General features: G+C 42.2%; 1 protein-coding gene across 1 annotated transcript in view; it reads left to right on the plus strand.

Moving 5' to 3' along the window:
• Positions 1 to 1,196: 1,196 nt before the first annotated feature.
• Positions 1,197 to 19,442, plus strand: part of MIEF1 (mitochondrial elongation factor 1) — a 29,665-nt gene continuing 11,419 nt past the window's right edge. The window contains exons 1-4 of the mRNA XM_018571356.1: positions 1,197 to 1,238; positions 7,460 to 7,751; positions 12,902 to 13,051; positions 15,445 to 15,625. Coding sequence (XP_018426858.1) covers positions 12,908 to 13,051; positions 15,445 to 15,625 — 325 coding nt within the window. The 5' untranslated portion in view covers positions 1,197 to 1,238; positions 7,460 to 7,751; positions 12,902 to 12,907. The remainder of the gene's footprint in view (positions 1,239 to 7,459; positions 7,752 to 12,901; positions 13,052 to 15,444; positions 15,626 to 19,442) is intronic.

Consider the following 19,442-nt stretch of genomic DNA (forward strand, 5'->3'; position numbering starts at 1 on the left):
GTACATTATACAGCGCAATGCAGAATACCACCAGCTATAGAGGAGTACAACAAATCCCAGCAATAATACATTATACAGCGCAATGCAGAATACCACCAGCTATAGAGGAGTACAACAAATCCCAGCAATAATACATTATACAGCGCAATGCAGAATACCATCAGCTATAGAGGAGTACAACAAATTCCAGCAATAATACATTATACACTGGTGCTATGCCGAATACCACTAGCTATAGAGAACTACAACACCCAGCAATAGTATAGCTATACAACGTAGTGCAGAATACCACCAGCTATAGAGGACTACAAAACCCAGCAATACATTATACAGCGCAATGCAGAATACCGCCAGCTATATTGTACTATTGCTGGGCTTTGTTGTATTCCTCTATAGCTGGTGGTATTCTGCATTGTGCTCTATAATGTACTATTGCTGGGATTTGTAGTCCTCCATAGCCAGTGCCATTCTGCATTCATTGCTGTATAATTGTACACTTTCCATTTCACTATATTGCACACCACACTTTTTTTTTTTCTTTTTTACTTCCACCGCTCCAAGCTTGCTCCCCGGATGGACTACAATCTCAATACAAACTAGTAGTCCATCACTGGAGCCATTTTTTAAAATGTATTTTATTTTGTATCTGATTAACCGATTAATCAAACTTAATAATCAGCTAACTAATTGATTTTGAAAATAATCGTTCGCTGCAGCTCTAGTTTGGAGGGGGTGTGTCAGTCAGTGTTGGGCAAACTCAACATATCACTACCCAGGTGTTTACAAAAAGTAAAAAATGCAGAATAGAAAGTTTCAGCACACAGCTAGAGGACATAACATAAATAAGCACACAGAAAACTCGAGTTTATTGACACTTCAATGTGTGTGCATTGAATAATATACAAAATGTGGAATATGCCTTAAAATACAATACACTAAAGACATTCATTTTATCTCCATCACACTGCCAATAGACGAAACAACAACAACCAGATTTATAAGTGGCTTGTTTGTTATTACTGACATTCTTCTCAGCTCTGTATTTCAGCCATCTTCTTCTCGTTCACAGGCCAACTCTATCTTCTATCCCAGTATGCACAGCGCACAAGCCGCTCTTTCCTCGCCTCTATCGTTTGGCATAACTTGTTTTCCTCTCTATGATTTCATCAATCCGGAAATCCCTTCACACCCCCCCTGTGAAGGCGGAAGTTCAGACATAGTACCGGCGACCCTGAGAGGTAATGTGTGCCGGGCGGGGAGAGGTTTGTGTTCTGCAGGAAGTGAACCAGTACAGGGGGATGTGTGTGAGGGCTGACTGTAGTCAACAGGCTTCTGTGTGCAACTTCAACACTCATTCTATTCTTTGTTACTATACACTCCATTTTCCTGCTTTAACCTCTACCAGGTGCAGCATCGCTGTTTAGCAGAATTTAGTTTAACGGCACATTTAGTGTTTTCACAACCCTCCCAGACATTTGACTTGGTCTCCTTTAGAGAAAATACACACTTGTTAGACTCCTGATCACACAGAATTCATGTGTAAGGGACACCATTTGTAATGTATTTGAGGGTATTATAGGTGATGATCAGTCCACACTGCAATATGGGGTTATATAAAGCAGATTAATCACATTAGTGCCCTTTTTTTCTGCCAGTATTCACTAGCATGTGAAAATAAGCAATGTTGTTATTTATAAGGCAGATTTATAATAAACCTCAACATTAAAGTAGAATTTTTTTTTGCATATATCTAGCAAGCAGTAGACATGCAAAAAAACATAAAAAAAGTTATCAGATTATTACTCAGAGCCCAATCACACCAGGGCTGCGGATCAGCGCGGTTTCCGTGCTGATTTCAAAAGTGAGGTTTTGGGAGTTTTAAATTGCATTTCAGTGCTGAAATGCAATTTAGAACACCCAAAACAGCGCTGATCAGCTCAGTTCCAGCACAGGGAGTAGTTCAGGTGGTTCGGATCGTGCTGTACCGCCCCGGTGTGAACAGGGCCTTACCTCTGTCTCCGCTGCTAGCTCCCGTCCGAAGATCTGAAGATTCTCGAGCAGCCGTGAAGGATTATGGGGCATGCGCAGTAGAGATCTTAGGCTGGGAGAAGAGGAGAGACAGTCTAAGTCAATGCACGCAGCCCGGCAGCGTGCACCCACCCAGACTCAGTGGGACAGCACCCAACGCCCAGCGCCCAACACCCAACTTCATCATTAGATGAAGCAGAGACCGGCACCAACGCTGGAGGGACTACTGAAAAATACTACAAAGAAGAAGATGATCAGATCAAGAGGCATCATTTAAGGGAAGTCCTTAAAGGAGAACTATGAGATGAAAGATTTACACTCATCCTCATAGTTAGAGCCGACGTGTGACAATGAAACTGACAAGTTGACTCAACAGATCGGGAAGTGAGCGAGCACATAGCGTGGCTCGCTCATTTCCAGATAATCTCCCCACAGGGATTACCCTCTCTGATCCTCTAGCGCTGACTGGAGGGATGGACGGAGAAGGGGGGCGGGCACAGCTCGCTCTGCCTGTAGATAGGCAGAGCGATCCTCCCAGCTGGCTGTCAATCAGCCAGCTGGGAGGATCTCAACAGTATTGTCGGGATCTGTCCCAGCAGCGGCACTCTCGGTATATCGCAGGCAATAGCCTGCTGAGCTTTGGGTCATGGGAGGAGGTTAGTTATGTCCTGTGACCCTAAAGAGAACTATGGGATAAAAAAGTTACCCCGTAGTTCTCTTTTAAAGCAGCATTGGTGGGAGGGGGGAATTGTGACTTGAATTATCTTGTCAACTAATTAATATGTCTGTCTGATGAGAACATCAGCCCTAAAAAAGGAGCAGTTCAGGGACAGAGGACAGGTTGTAGGCAGATTTCCGCTATTTTTCGCTGCCAAATAATGTCTTGTCCCAGCAATGATATGGTGAAATGTGTGCTGAGGCAATTATTTTCAGTCTGTGTGAATGGACTAGAGACAATCTGTGGCTCTTTGCTTTGGAGTTACAAGCCAATGCAAGGTTTTTATAGACACGGGCTGGTACAGTTTGTTGTGATAAGTATTTCTACATTAGGCCCTCCAGCACTGCAATGCCAGCTCTGGCTCTTCTCGCCAGTGCTTCCATCTTCATCCCAGGGTCTTGTAACTTCCAGGCATGCGCATTGGAGGTACTTCATCTCAGCAAGAATCCTGCTCAGCCTGAATAGTGAGCTGTGAATGTGCAGCTCAGTGCACAGTTAAAAGTGCCGACAGGCAGATAGGAGAATGTATGACAGAAGAGCCTTGCACAGTCTCTTCTTTCATATTAAACCTACCTCATAGCTTTCCAAGCTTTATCTAGGATCACCAGTGCTTGCTTGCAAAAAAAATAAAATGCTTATTGGGGTGAGATCTTATTGTGTTAACTTTATATATTAAACCTACATAACACTTAACTTTCCACGTTGCATTGCAGTGACTGGTGACTTCAGGTGATATCCAGTCCATTGAGGACAAATGCAGCTTTCCAAGCTTTATCTAGGATCACCAGTGCTTGCTTGTAAAAAAAAAAAACTTTGCCTGTGTATATATATATATATTCAAGTGTTTCACTCACTAAAGTATTAGTCCATATCAAAGAGGGATTTCCCCTCACTTCTCTGCTTGCTTTGTGTTTTATCTTTAGGAAAGTAAATATATGACAGTGGGACACAGACAGCAAAACCTTTATGAATAAAGAAAAGAAAAGGGTTGTAAGCATTCCATGCTTTTCTAAAAAATATAATTTCGGATAAAGATGCTCTTTAACCAGTTGACACCTGGGGTGTTAAACCCCCTTCCCATCTAGGCCATTTTTCCGTATTCAGCGATGCGGTACTTTGACTGACATTTATTCCGTCATGCATTCCGTCATGCAGCGCTGTACTGAAATTAATTTTATACGCTTTTTTGGGGACAGAAGCTCCTCCTGACGCCCTCCCGAGCCGGTCCCAGACCGCAGATGGGCTAGCGGATCCTGGGATTAAAGGTGAGGGGTCAGGAGGGGGGAGATGGCGGCACCCGCGATGGGGGCTCCCGAAATTCACACCATACAACCGATCGGCGGCTATAGAGCCGCTGATCGGTTGTATGTGAAACAGCCGTTAACGGCTGTAGAAACGAGCGGGTATTTCCTGCCCGTGCGCGCGCAGGAAAAAAATGCCATCTGAAGACGGCAACCTGCTGATGCGAGTCTGCCGTCCGTCCGTTTTTTCTTAACGGGTGGACGGCAAGAGGTTAAGTAATACATCTTGGTCGCCAGCATACCCCCTGCTCTATTATTGTGCAGTGAAGGAGAAGTCTCTTCCTATTATATTTAAATCTAACTGCACTGCAGCACTGTGCAAAGCCGTAGAAAAGAGCAGTAGGGTGATTACAGGGCAGATTCAGTTATGTATGCCTGTTCTATGTTAAAAAGAAATTGTAATGAATACATAACTGGTCAAATGGTGAGGCTTTATCTTTGCTGGTGGTTCCTTTATGGCAGGGTCACCAACTTTTAGCTGGCTTCCTTGGTTTTCATTCCTGGCAGGGAGAGAGTACAAAAAGTCTAGTCCAAGGTCCGTATTGACATAAGGACACGGATGTATTATGGGACGCTCTTCTGCCTACTTGCAATTTTAAGCTTATTTTCAACAGCCAAGGGTATACCTGCATCTGTCAGAACATATTAGTGCATACATAACTGGCTGAAAGACTCATTTGTAGAGAACCACTACCACTTATCTCATTAAGAGGAGGAAGTTGGAAGGTGAAGGTATACTCTGTGGGGTGAATTTGATCAGAAACTGGTAAACTTTTTTTTAGGATTTGGGAGGAAACCAGAAATATGCTTCTGGGATTGGTTTGTGTATATTTCTGTCATGTTTTTATTGCCATCCCTCAACCTCACTTCCTGTCTCTGTGACAGTTGGTCAAGTAACAAATGAAGTTAACCACTTAAAGACCAGGGTGTTAAACCCTCTTCCTGTCCAGGCCATTTTTCAGTATTCAGCTTAAAATTGGGGGACAGTAAATTGAAATACTGATGTACTTTGACATTTATTCAGTCATACAATGCTGTACTGAAATTAATTTTATACCATTTTTGGGGGACAGATAGTTTTTTGTTTTTTTTTGGTGCACACCCTCATCTAATACAAGCGATCGGGCATCTCTACAGATGCTGGAACGCTTGTATGTAAACGGCCATCGCTGGCTGTTTTACATTTTTTTACAGTTTCCCCACTTCTGGGCTCCGTGCACAAGTGGGGGCAGGGAGGATTGTTTTAAAACGCCCACCCGCATCTACTTGGCTCCCATCCGGTCGTTTAGGTATGGCCAATGGACGGGAGGTGGTTAATAAACAGCAGTTAAACAGAGTTTGACTCTGCCTCATGTAATCTCCGTACCGTTGGGGTCCACTTGACCTTGAAGTGTACTTGTACTGCCTGTATTTTATTGTGACAGATAACTTTCTAAAGGTATGAATTTACATTTTGCATGCTCTTCTTCCACTCCGTGACCATGATCAGGCCTCGCCTCTGGCTGCTTTGGTGCCCTGCACTGCTTTGTGGGAGCAGACATGCGCATTCTCTCCTTAGCCAGAAGTTTAGATTTTCAATGAAGGCTCAGGTGCCACTGAGCAGGGGGAAAGACTGAAAATTAAAGACACTAGGCTAAATTCCCAAAACTAAAACAAGATAAAGATCCATATTTTAAGCTGAGTCCAGTTAGATTTAAAAATTATAGTCGCATGGACAAAATAAAGATTCTTATCTTTATTTTACAGCTCTGTGCATTTAGCCTATAGTCTCCTTAACCTGACATTAAAAAAAAGTAATGCAGGGTAGAAATTCAGACTTGACTAGCTGCATGTTTGTTCAAAGTCAGGTAGTCAATAGATCAGTAGTGGTAAACTTTCCTGATATAGGGGGCTCATGTGCAACCCTTATATCTCCAAAGAACCTCACATAATCAGTAAATTGAAATGCTGCAGAAAATTGCCAGGGACTGCAGATGTGTGACAGGAGATTTAGAGACCATGAGAATTGTACAAGAGATGGTCAAACATACTACAGTTGATGTTGGAGACTGGACAAGCTTTAGGAGACCGTCACAGACTGCATATACATTATATGAATCTGCTAGAGATCACTGCTATTCGAGCCCCTTTACAAATCAACGCTTACACATGTAAAAATTACTGCCGTGTTTTGATTTTTCAGCAAGATCCATTATAAGAGGAAAAGAAAGGGATGGACCGCACAGAAAAAAAGTAGAATAGTGTGAAAGAAATAAACCAATTCATGTACAGTAAGTACTAGAGGTCAGCCTAAAGAATATTTCTTTCACTGGCTTGATTAAGAAACAAGCCCCTTGAGGACTGTACAAAATATGTCAGCTATAGGTTAGGCACCAGGGTGCAAGATAGTCAAGCCACGCTCAAAATGAGAGTCATGATGAGTCTTTTAAAAACCTAATCCCTATTGGCAGCTGCCATGTTTTTATATTCACTAGGTACCCCGCCACCTTCATTTTTAATTTTAATTTTGACATATTCAAATTTCCTTTTAAATAATGAGTTATCTTTTGTACTTTTTAACCAATGATAATACTATTGTATCCATTTTTTTTCTGGTATAGAATATTTGTACTATATAAAACATTCTATTTTGTTTGGCTGCTTTGGTGCATTTAAGTTCTGGGGAAAATTATTAGCTGAGTTCCAGGGAAAATTATTATTAACCCGTGCAGTGGGGCTACACCCGCACTCCAAGGCTTAAGCGCTTGTTTTGGTCTAGGGAGGAAAATAACAATGTTATGCTCACCCGATCCTCCGAGACGGTCTTCACCTACACTGCAGCAGTGTTATGTCCCTTGGTGTCCTCACATCCAATTCACTGAGCCTAGAACGTGATGACTCGGGGACCTTAGATCGCTGCACTGGAGGAGAGGCTCCAGGGACCAGTCTAAGAGCAAGCTGGCTCAGAGGATCAGGTAAGTATAATTTTATTTTCCTTCCTAGACACAAACAAGCACTTAACCCTAGCAATGCGGGGGTAGCCCCACTGCAAGGGTTAATAATAATTTTCCCCTGAGTCCATTGTGCTAATTAAGATAAAGGATTTTTTTTTAAATATGGTGGATATTTATATTTGAGTTAAAGAACACATTATGATGCTAATACAGGGGCTACCATTGCTGATCTCCTCAACATACTAGTTACCTGTCATGCTGATCCTCTGGGGTCAGTACTTTGCTTGCTGCAGATCTATAGCTTACAAAGTCGGAATTCCTGATAAAAACACTTATTCTGGCTTAGTGGCTCGGAAAGTATTGAAGCCAGAGAATCATTATGACAGCCAGGCTTCTATCATTTTAGATGGAGATCTGCAATAAACTCTAATATTTCACGCATGAACGCTTCCTAACATGTCCTTTGTCTTTGTCTGCAGACTGGCAGGACCAGCTCTTTTCCCTTCACACGGGCCATGGCAGGCTGGTCACGGGAGGCAGTTCTAAAGCTGTACCGTGCCCTTCTGCGAGAGGGACGCAAACTCCAATTTACTGACCGCGACTACTACTGTTCTTATATACGTCGAGAATTTAGGAAGAATCAGAGTCTCGCCAATCTGGAGGAGAGGGAAAAGCAGTTGGCAAAAGGACAATTTTTCCTCCAGACCAAGCTGGGGGGACTAATGTAAAAGGTGTTATACATTCACCATTAGTTGTTTTCCTAAAGAAAAGGTAAATAGCCTGTTTGATAGACAATATGATGAAGCATAGTGACCAATGCCATTGTGTGTTTATTATTTGGTGATGAATTCATGGATACTCATTTTGTTGAACCTTGGCCATAGCATTTAACTGATAACCTCTCAGTATTCGATTATATCATAATGTTATATTGATAAATTAAAATCATGAAATATGCCACATTCAAATTTAAAACAACTCCTCCAGAACAGGAAATGCAGCCTTTCCTGTCATGTAGAAATCTCAACATCTGCCCTTTCCATCCTAATTCAGAAACTTACCAGCTTGGATGTATCTTTAAACCTTCAGGCATGCTGTCATCAAACCCTTCCTCCAAAAGAATAACAATAGAGCAAACATCATGTTAGTATGTTTTCTGTATATTTTCTCACAAAATTTTTTTATTATGATTTGCGGACATCCACAATGAGATCTATTGAGCAACTCAGGCAATCCACATTCTGAGGACTGATGGTGTTTCATCAGTGCTGGTTATATTACATAGAGATCACCTCATTCCATCAAGCAGCTTGCTGCCAGGGAGTTATCTTTCCCTTCCCACTCTTTTGGGCCTCAAATTTGTTCCTGCTTGTTTTCAAAAAGCTCATATCTCTTATCTGCCTATTCCTTAAACATGAGACAGTTAGGCCTGGTTCACACCTGGGCGGTTTACAGCGCATTCCTACGCTCTGTAAAACACTCAACATATGAAAACCAATGATTGCCCATGGGCATGGTTCCCACCTGGGCGTTTTACAGCGCGTAGGAACGCGCTGCAAAACGCCCTACGCCCAAAGAAGTACAGGAGCTTCTTTGGGGCGTATTTGCCGCGCGTATACATTGGGATACAGCCAGGTAGCCCTCGGAAACGCGCGTTTGTCTCACGGTAAAAACGCGCGACATACGCGCATATTTGATACGCCTAGGTGTGAACCCAGCCTTAAAGCTCTCAGTCTTGAACACATTAGATATTTCCTAGCTTGACAAAACACTGCTGTGTATGCTCCATCTTTATAGACTAGCTCTAGTCATGAATGCAGCAATAAGACATGTGCACCACCTGTTTTCATCCTACTTCACTGTGCGTGTCCCATCCTTAAATGCCTGTTCTATATCAAATCCAATTTAATGTTCCACTGTAACACCCCATTCACACTGAGCGGTTTATCGCGCGATTTCCGCCGAAAAATCGTGCATATTTCCGCGCGATATCTCTCTATGTAGCTTGTCAAATGCATTTCAATGGAGCTGCTCACATCTCACAGCTCAGTGTAGCCTGTAGCTCGTACATGACCCTTTTTTGCGCGGATGTCGCGCGACTCGGCCCCAATAGACTCTATAATGTCGCGCTACAGAAGGGTCACTTTTGCTCGCTGTTGATTGGTTACAGCCCAATGTAGCAGCGACGAAGTCCCACCCAAAAAAACGCGATATGTAACGCAATAAAATGTGCATTGTCGCTCAATATTGCGCCATGTAGCTCAAAGCCGTTCAGCACGAAATCGCAAGGAAAAACGCGCAATACCCATGTCGCTCAGTGTGAATGGGGCCTTAGGGCTTGTGTTTCCGCACCAGATCAAAACAGTCCACAGGTTTTTTGGGTTTTTTCCTAGAAATAGGACTAAAAAATGCTTGACAATGGATGACAATAAAATGCATGCAACTTGCATGAAAACATGTTGGAACATGTAAACGTGCATGCATTTTCAACACGTTGCAGTAAGTTTTTATTGCACGGTACGGTGTTAAAAGGGTCTATAAAGTGTATGTCCAGTTAGTTTTGGATGGAGTGGGGAAGAATTAGAAGATGGTTTTCAACTCTATTTGGGGCTCTGTTGCAAAGTTCCCCCCTCACTTCCTGTCCTGCTGACATTTCACCAGAGTGGTTCTCTCTGGGTGAAAAACATGCTTTATTAGTGCAGAACCTTGTCAGATTTTTTTTTCTTTCTCTCTCTGTTCCTGTTGCAGATTTTCCCTCACTTTCTGAAACTTTTGTCCTTTTGTAGGAAGTGCCTTTTGTCTAATTGTCTTTTCTCACTCACATGTCTAAGAGTTGTTCCCATGCCTCATTCCTGCTGTAATGTTCCCTTATTGCTGACACAAGCAGTAGTGTACCCTTATTTCTGACACGGGACATAACCTCCCAAGTATTTAAAGTCTTTTAAAGGAGAACTATGAGGTGAGTGCTTTTCACTCACCTCATAGTTCTAGCCGACCTGTGACAATGAGACTGTCACAGGTCGGCTCAGTAGATGGGGAAGTGAGCGAACACATACTGGCATTCGCTCACCTCTATCCTGTCACGGCTCTCTGCCGTGACAGGGGAGGGGCTGGATTCCCCCCATCCCGCTCCGATCTGCCAGCGCTGACTGGCGGAACATGCGGGGGAGGGGGGCGTGTACAGCTGGCTCTGCCTCTAGATAGGCAGAGCCAGCTGTCACTCACGCAGCTGGGCGGATCCCGACATATACTGAGCCTAGGGTGACGGGAGGACGCTAGTTTGTGTCCTCCCGTTACCCTGAGGATAACGATGGGGAAAAGCCCTGACCCCATAATTCTCCTTTAACCCCTTCATGACGGAGGCCTTTTTTTCATTTTTTTGCACCCATGTTATATTCCAAATTTTAGGCCTGAAAATTACTTAAAACCCCCAAACATTATATATTTTCTGAATGCCAAGACCCTATACAATATAAATGACGCGTGTTTACTTGGCGGGGGCGGGGGACTTTGACATTTTTTTTAATTATTATTAGATTTATTTATTTTGATTTTAATTTTAAAAACTGTTTTTTGTTTTGTTTTTTTTACTTTATTATTTCATTTCCTAGCTACTAAATTTATCTATATACATAACTGCCACATCCTTCCAACGTGTCAAGATTTTGCATATATCTTAGCTAAAAATATGCAGCTGCCACATGTTTGATAATTGAATTGTATATAAAGGCATGGGGTTTTTTTTTGTTTGTTTGTTTGTTTTGGGAAGAGTAGGAAAGTGTTAAAACTTTACGATTCTGAAAAATCTGGGAACCATGGATCTATTCTTATCTCCCTCCCTCTTTCGATGTGGACTCTGTAACTATATAATCTCGCTTGTCTAAGTAATCAGAAATCCCAAATTTTGTATACAGGAATTGGAGGTAAGAAAGGGGAGATCTTCCAGTTGGGACACCTGTTCTAGTGACAACTAGGAGGTCATTTCCCCTTGCATTGTAGAGATGTGTTTTTACTTCCTGTTGTAACTCCGGGACAGGAAGTAAAGGGACATTTCCTGACATGACACAGCAAAAAAATCGAACAAATCTAAATCTTTTCTTATCCATTCCTCCATACTTATCCAAAACTCCAATGTACTTACAGTGCATTTTAACAAAATCTTCCTTACCTTTTATTCCCTTCCTTAGATTGTACTTTGTTGTGAATCGGGTCTTTATTGTTTAGCCTCTATTTCATGGCTATTTTTAGAATTGTTACATCATATTGTTGCATTGGATTGTGTGCTAATATTTTTATGTGTTTGTTCAAATGTTTGAAAGAACAACCCTAAAAAGGTATTAAGATAATTTTTGTAGCAAGTGAAAATCTTCTTATTTTGCTGGACATTTAATGTGAACTACCTATGGCAGTGTCTATGCCTCAGCCAGAGTAAGCTGCTGTTAGTACAGAACAACTGTCAATAAATGTCAAAACTAAACAATAAAGGTGATCAGCGCCAGTAAGTGTAATGTGGAAATATGAGCTACCAAGCACTAAGGATATAACTAAATATCTGTAAAATGTGAAAAAACAATATTGTGCCGAGCCAAATCTGTCTCTGCTGATGGTGCTATTTCCATATATATGGTAAAGGAAGGGCACCTGGTTTGCTGCCTTTACGGTAGTATGCTTTTCTGATAAATAGACTTCAAGACATCAGTAGCTCCAGACCCCTGACGAAGTCACGTGTTTTGACGTAACGTACGTAGGGCAGAGCTCCTGATGTCACCACGCTGAGCCGGACGAACAGTTTTCTTATCACTTTGCTGCCATTTGTCCTGCTGGTATGATCCAGCTATACCCAATGCCTGTACTGTTTACACCATTGTGAGTACGCATTTTTTATATAATAAATTGCATTTTATTGGACGTTACGCACTATGTCCTTGTCCTTTTTCTCTTTCCACCGGGATTTATACTGGTACCTGTGATCTGAGGAGACCTTATCGCCTTTTTCTGTGCATGGGCTTCCCTCCCCCATTAAGAAGGGAAAAAGTGCATTTGACCTAGCTCTGTGGGTCTACCTCCCCAGGTGAGCATTCACTTGTTATCATCACTCACTGGGTGGAGGTGAAGGTCTGCCTGCATTGTGTGATTATCCTTACCTGAGAGTTATATGCACATTGGCTGCGAATCATCTGAGGAATTTTTTGCACAATCACCATTGTTTGCGTTTGTTTTTTTCCTTGGGACTTTTTTTGCCTATATTGCTTTTTTGTATGTGTGTAGATATTTCTTATGCCTCATTTGTTTGAAGGCTCATATATGTGACTCATTTATATATGTTTTAATTTATTAGATATGTATGATTATTGGCTCGGCACAATATTGTCAATAAATGTCAGCTGTCATAAGCACTTTTTTTTGGTATGTACTCCTGCTTATGTTATATTCCTTTGGGGAAAGAAAATCAATACTTTCCAGCTTGAATCATTGTTGGCTTCAGTATGGATATACAACTCATTTATGTGACTCAACCTTGATAAGGGGTAATAAAACTTGTATTTGACAAGAGCCTGTGTCGATGGGATCAGCTTGAGACACTTCTGAGATTCAGAAATCTTTGATGGGTGCATTTGACCTGCAGGTGACCTCCTACTGCCCTGCATTTGAACTGCTTCAAGTACGTGGGCTCGAATGGGAATGCAAACCCATTTGAAGGAAAAAGAAATGGCCATTAACAAAGGACCTACATTTTATAATCTAATCCATAGACTTTATTTTCTATACAAATTGTGACAGACGCCCTATAAGCACAATTAAATGTGTTAGTTGTACTATTAAATAATTGCAGTTTTATTTGTTAAAGTACAGCAAATATTATTCACCAACTTGCAGACATTTTTCAACAAATACTACTGTCCTTTGTGTTGTTCTTACAGGTCGTCATGGCAGGAGCTGGTGAGAAGAAAGGCAGGAAGGATGACAATGGCATTGGGACTGCCATAGACTTTGTTTTATCCAATGCCCGTCTTGTTCTTGGAGTGGGAGGAGCTGCAATGCTAGGAATAGCTACTCTTGCAGTGAAGCGAGTATGTTGAAATGTTGATTGTTCACCTTATTGTTATTTAATACTTGATTGCCACCTTATATTTGTGTTTCTCTAGTTCTTATATAACCTAATTTATATTATTACCTTTAGGGGCTCATTTGCACTTCTTGCTTAAATATGCATGCTTTTTTAACATTCATTGTGGAGCACTATAACTAATAAAACTAGAAATAAAAACACAAATAACCTGCTCCAATTATATTCAACAAATGCATTGCAGCAGCACCCAAAGATTTAAATTGTACAATTACAAATAAAAGTACAAAACCTTTTAGAGGAAACCTATAAGCAAACAACGATCTCCCCTAGAGATAGTCATATGTATTATACTATGGCAAAATTAAATCCATTGAATTATCCTCCTCACCCACTGTTTTAAAGGCTGCTCAGTGATGCAGACTTTTATAATGCTTTCTGACAATGCCAACACAAAGCTGCATAGTGGCAGAAAATAATGGATTTTATTGCTGATTCATTTGGTTCCCCCAATATATTTAACCCAGAGGTATGTCTACTGGGTCTACTACTGGACCTGCCAATAAGGAGCTATTCTAAAATCTTTTTGTAGGTGTAATGCTTTTCTTTGCCAAGATTTGTATCCTGCTAACATTAAAACACTTCACCCTTCAACATAAACTCTTTGGTTGCAAATGATAAACTTATCACTTCCTTTGTATACATTTACCAATGAAAATATGGGTCACTGCCAATGATAATTTTAAGTATTCTTAATCCCTCCAATATAAAATCAAATAGTGCTGTTGACCTCGGCATTTATCATCGAAAATATGTACATTTCCTTTAAAACGTGCCATTCCTCTTTATCCCGCCACTCAAATTTGCTGCTCAGTCTTACCCTTCAATGCACGCTCCCAGTTGGGAGCTTCAGTCCGTTGTCCAGACACTGCATGCGCTGGCAGCCTAGTACAGCAAGCCACAATCGTGAGGGAAGAGATTGACAGTGGCTTCCGACTACTAGGGTAACCAAGTGACTTTTTGGTAAGTGCTCAGTGTGCACCGCAAATGTCAGGGATCAGACATTAAAGGAGAACTATGAGGTGAGTGAAAATCACTCATCCTCATAGTTTGAGCCGACGTGTGACAAACTGTCACACGTCGGCTCAATAGATCGGGAAGTGAGCGAGCACATACCGTCGCTCGCTCACTTCTCGATCATCTCCCTGCATAGAGCTGTGACTGTCAGTCACGGATCCCTGCAAGTATCCCCGCTCCGATCCTCCAGCGCTGACTGGAGGAACGGACGGGGGAGAGGGCGAGTACAGCTGGCTCTGCCTCTACATAGGCAGAGCCAGCTGTCACGCAGCTGGGTGGATTTTGACAGTAATGTCGGGATCCTTCCCAGCTGCGGTGGTCTCAGTATACCGCAAGCTATAGCTCGCAATATACTGAGCTTTGGATCACGGGAGGACGCTAGTATATGTCCTCCCGTGACCCTTAAGAGAACTATGGGGAAAAACACTGAAGCAACCCCAGATCATAACTATGCAGTGTATGTTGCCCAACAAAGTATTACTTAACATTTTTGTCCAAGAACTTAGTCATCATGTTTGCGAACAGCTGCTCCAACTCTCTATGCTCAGCTTCCCTGAACTACAGGTACAAGATCAGAAGGGAGAGCACAGTCTGCAGCGGGACCAGTTTATTCTGCAGGAATCTAAAACTTTTAAACATTAAGGATCAGCATTTGAAATGGCCTAAAACATTTTGACTTTAATATCACTTTAAAGCATTGTCATCAGATATAGGTAAGTGTTGATGTGCATAATGCATATTAAAGTCGACCACCTGAATAGCAGTATCTATTGCGCAGTGTTCTATGCCACCTACTTCAACACCATTCTTTAAAGGAGAACTATGAGGTGAGTGACAGCTGGCAGAGCCAGCTGTCACTCACGCAGCTGGGCGGATCCAGACATAATTGTCGAGATCCGCTTCAGCTGCGCCGTCTCAGTATATCAGTATACTGTGGCGTCTCAGTATACCTCGAGCTGTAGCTCGCGGTATACTGAGCTTAGGGTGACGGGAGGACGCTAGTTTGTGTCCTCCCGTTACCCTAAGGAGAACTATGGGGAAAAGCCTTAACCCCATAGTTCTCCTTTTTAAAATGGAGAGCTTTCCTGAGTTCTATTTGGCCTACAGTCCCCCTTCCCAAGTTTTATATATGATACAATACAGGTTTATGTTAAAGCAAAACATCTATAATGAGAATTTATGGAAAGAATATATCGTTAGTAAAAGCTAATTCCAGCATCAGAGGTTCTCTCTTAGAATGTATAATAAAATAACTGCTCAGATAACGAATGCTTCTGTGTCCACATCAGTTCTGTTAACTTGTACATCTGTTCTGTGTAGATGTATGATCGCGCTATCAGTGCTCCTGCCAGTCCCTCCCGTTCCAGCCAGTCTGGTAAAAGGAGCTGGGAGGAGCCGAGTTGGTTGGGCTCATCTACACGACTGTTAAGCAAAGACATGAAGACATCTGTGAGTCGCAGTCTGCAGACCCTACCAACAGACAGTTCTGTATTCGAACCAGGTAAAGGCTTCTGTACTTGGCTACAGGTTAATCGCCAATTAGAACTGTATGTATAGCCACCTGTCATTAAAAAAAAAAGGCGCAAAAGCAGTATGTTTTTAACCATTTTAAGAATTGATCTTTCAATATTTTTTGATTTGTCTTCCCATTCCAAAGCAGAGCATTGTATGGAAAAATACATGATCATGCTTGCTATCATGTTTTTTCTGGTGAAGCCTACAATAATGTAACACGCATTGGGTTCTGCCCACCCAACGCCAGGACATCCTATTGGTAGTAAAAACAAAGTTCTCAAAGACTTCTACCCAGTGACGGTAATAAAAAAACCTTACTGGTGTAACCTTCCTCACTCTCAAAAACAAAACGTTTGGGCTAAAATTGAACTAAAAGCCAGGAATAGAAAGTTATATTTGGGCTGATAATGATGTATCATATTTGGCTAGTAATGACAGCATAATACAATTGTGACTAACTACCAGTAACACACAAGGGAGAGAAAAAGGTAAAAAAATGTTACTTGCACAAAGCAGTGCAAAAATAGGTAGAGATACAGTGGGGGGAATTTATCAAAGCAATTGCGACTATTTTAGCCTCTTAGATCATTCTTTTTTATGTGCAAATCTGTTTAGCCGCTCCTTTTAATATGTGCGCCTGTTTTGACCAGAGCTTGTACCATTTTTCGGATTGCACGTGTTTTGAGCGTGTTTTTCAAAAGTTCGCAACTGTTTACTTCTGCATTTGTCCTGTGGCTGCTGAAACTGGAGCATCACCTTGGAGCATCACCTAACAAAACAATCGCTACTTAAGAAATCCCCATGACCACTTCTTCAAGAAGCAACAGTTAGGTTTTTTTGCCTGGAGTTACGAGTCTTCTTTCCTGGAGTCTTATTTAATCTCATTTATGAACAACATAAACAACAACACTAGCAACGTAAATCTGGCGCAAATCAATCCCATGCGACCATATGCGAACACACATGTTCAAACACTCGCAATTGCTATGATAAATTCCCACCAGTGACCTTCTAATGATGAATGAAGGTGTAAACATATGCCCAATTGTCTGCCTGGCACACCGCATTTGCTGACTGGAAAAAGTACACCCATGATGTGACAATACTCCTAGTGTAGTAATAAAAACTTTCCTGACATAAGTGGTAACTATTCTAACACAATGCTGTCTACTGCTTCCCCTATGGACTGTTGCAGCCACATAAAATGTAAAATAACCACCAAGAAAACCAGATTCAGCATTATAAAAATAGAGAGTTGGATCTAGTCTGAGGTTCTGTTAAATTCATTATTTTTTTTGTTGTTGCCAGTGTGTGTGTATGTATGTATGTATGTATATGTATATACATACATAGCTTGAAAATTCACTAATCCTAGAGGACGCCGGAGCCAGACGAGTAGCTTCCCTGCCGTTGTAATTAAACGGGGGTTCAGCTCCCGCAGGGCAGCTCTTTAACCGGAGATCAGCGGGCGATCATCACATGATCTTCCTCTGATCTCGTTCTCTGAAAGTATATTTTATGTATATTACATCACTTCTGCATTCAGCTGTCATTATACAGCTTCTGTAGCTGGAGAGAGGCTGGTGAAGCAGATCTCTGCTTCATCAGCTTCTTTGAGGGTCCCTAGGTGACATCAGGGGTCCTAGAGACCCCTTATGTATGTCTCCATAAAGGGGACCTACCTGTGTAAATTGGCTATCAGATAGGGGGCTTCCTAGTCCCCTATGTGATAGCAATAAAGTTGAGTGGAAAAAAAATTAAGTTACCAAAAAAAAACAAAAAAACGTGAAGTCAAATATAAAAAAATATATATTTTTTTTAAGTCCCCTGCCCCCACATACACACACACACACAAACATGCATGTGAAAATGGAGATTGCGCCACACATGTTAATATCACCGCGAAGGGCAATCCATTTTAGGGCCATTAATCACTATTAACACTAAACTGAAGAGCAGTAAAAGCTTTTAATGCATCGCCTATCGCCAATTTTGGGTATGGTATTTTTTTGCCGGCGCACGCAATTTTAAAGTTTGACATCTTTGGTGTCTATTTACCAGACGTGACCCTGTCTTTTATATTTTACCAAAAATATGGGTAAGAATAAATGTTTTTTAACATATAACATAGGGGGAAAAAAATAATTTTTCGAAATGTATGGTACTTTTTTTAATTATTAGTTTTAGTAAAAAAATAAAATATTTGGACTGACTGGTGAGACACCCTAAAATTTTTCAAGCCCTGTATATGTATATACACTATATTGCCAAAAGTATTGGTACGCCTGCCTTTACACGGACATGAACTTTAATGGCATCCCAGTTTTAGTCCCTAGGGTTCAATATTCAGTTGGCCCACCCTTTGCCGCTATAACAGCTTCAACTCTTCTGGGAAGGCTGTCCACGAGGTTTAGGAGTGTGTCTATGGGAGCGTTTGACCATTCTTCCGGAAGCGCATTTGTGAGGTCAGGTACTGATGTTGGATGAGAAGGCCTGGCTCGCAGTCTCTGCTCTAATTCATCCTAAAGGTGTTTTATCGGGTTGAGGTCAGGACTCTGTGCAGGCCAGTCAAGTTCCTCCACCCCAAACTTGCTCATCCATGTCTTTATGGACCTTGCTTTGTGCACTGGTGCGCAGTCATGTTGGAACAGAGGAAGGGGCCATCCACAAGCTGTTTCCACAAATTTGGGAGCATGAAATTGTCCAAAATGTCTTGGTATGCTGATGCCTTAAGTGTTCCCTTCACTGGATCTAAGGGGCCAAGCCCAACCCCTGAAAAACAACCCCACACCATAATCCCCCTTCCACCAAACTTTACACTTGCCACAATGCAGTCAGGCAAGTTCCATTCTCCTGGCAACTGCCAAACCCAGACACATCCATCAGATTGCCAGACAGAGAAGCGTGATTCGTCACTCCAGGGAACACGTCTGCACTTCTCTAGAGTCCAGTGGTGGCGTTCTTTACACCACTGCATCCGACGCTTTGCATTGCACTTGGTGATGTAAGGCTTGGATGTAGCTGCTCAGCCATAGAAACCCATTCCATGAAGCTCTCTACGCCGTGTTGTTGTGCCAATCTGAAGGCCACACGAAGTTTGGAGGTCTGAAACTATTGACTCTGCAGACAGTTGGCGACTTCTGCGCACTGTGCGCTTCAGCATGCGCTGACCCCGCTCTGTCATTTAACGTGGCCTACCGCTTTGTGGCTGAGTTGCTGTTGTTCCCAGTTGCTTCCACTTTGTTATAATACCACTAACAGTTGACCTTGGAACATTTAGTAGCAAGGAAACGCTATACAGTACTCTACTAATGCAGTACAGTACTGTATAGAGTTCCTCACTTAACGACCAATCCGTTTAACGACCTGGTCGTAGGAACGGAACTCGGTCGTTAAGTGAGGAATACCTGTATTTGCAAACACAGAAACATGGCTATGAACACCTTCCCCCAATATCATTTAATAAACAGGTTAAACTGTATAGGGCCTAGCACAAAACCCTGGGGCACGCCACTCGTTACTGTAGACCAGGGGTGCTCAATAGGTCGATCACGATCTACCAGTCAATCGCAAAGCTAATGCTGGTAGATCGCGATCGCAAGTCTGCTCAGCAGGAGGAGACCGGCCGGGCTACGATAAGCAGCATCGTGAAGGAGGAGATGCTGCTGTATATCTTTGTTTGTCATGGCAGTGGGGGGGAGTTGTGCTGAGCCGGAATGATAGAACACCACCGGCTGGGCTCGGCTGATCTTTGCAGCTCTGCCAGCACCATGAGTTATTTCTTGGGTGGGGGGGGGGGGGGG

The sequence above is a fragment of the Nanorana parkeri genome, unplaced genomic scaffold (genome assembly GCF_000935625.1).
Source record: "Nanorana parkeri isolate BGI_ZX_2015 unplaced genomic scaffold, ASM93562v1 scaffold1742, whole genome shotgun sequence".
Classification (NCBI taxonomy): Eukaryota; Metazoa; Chordata; class Amphibia; order Anura; family Dicroglossidae; genus Nanorana; species Nanorana parkeri.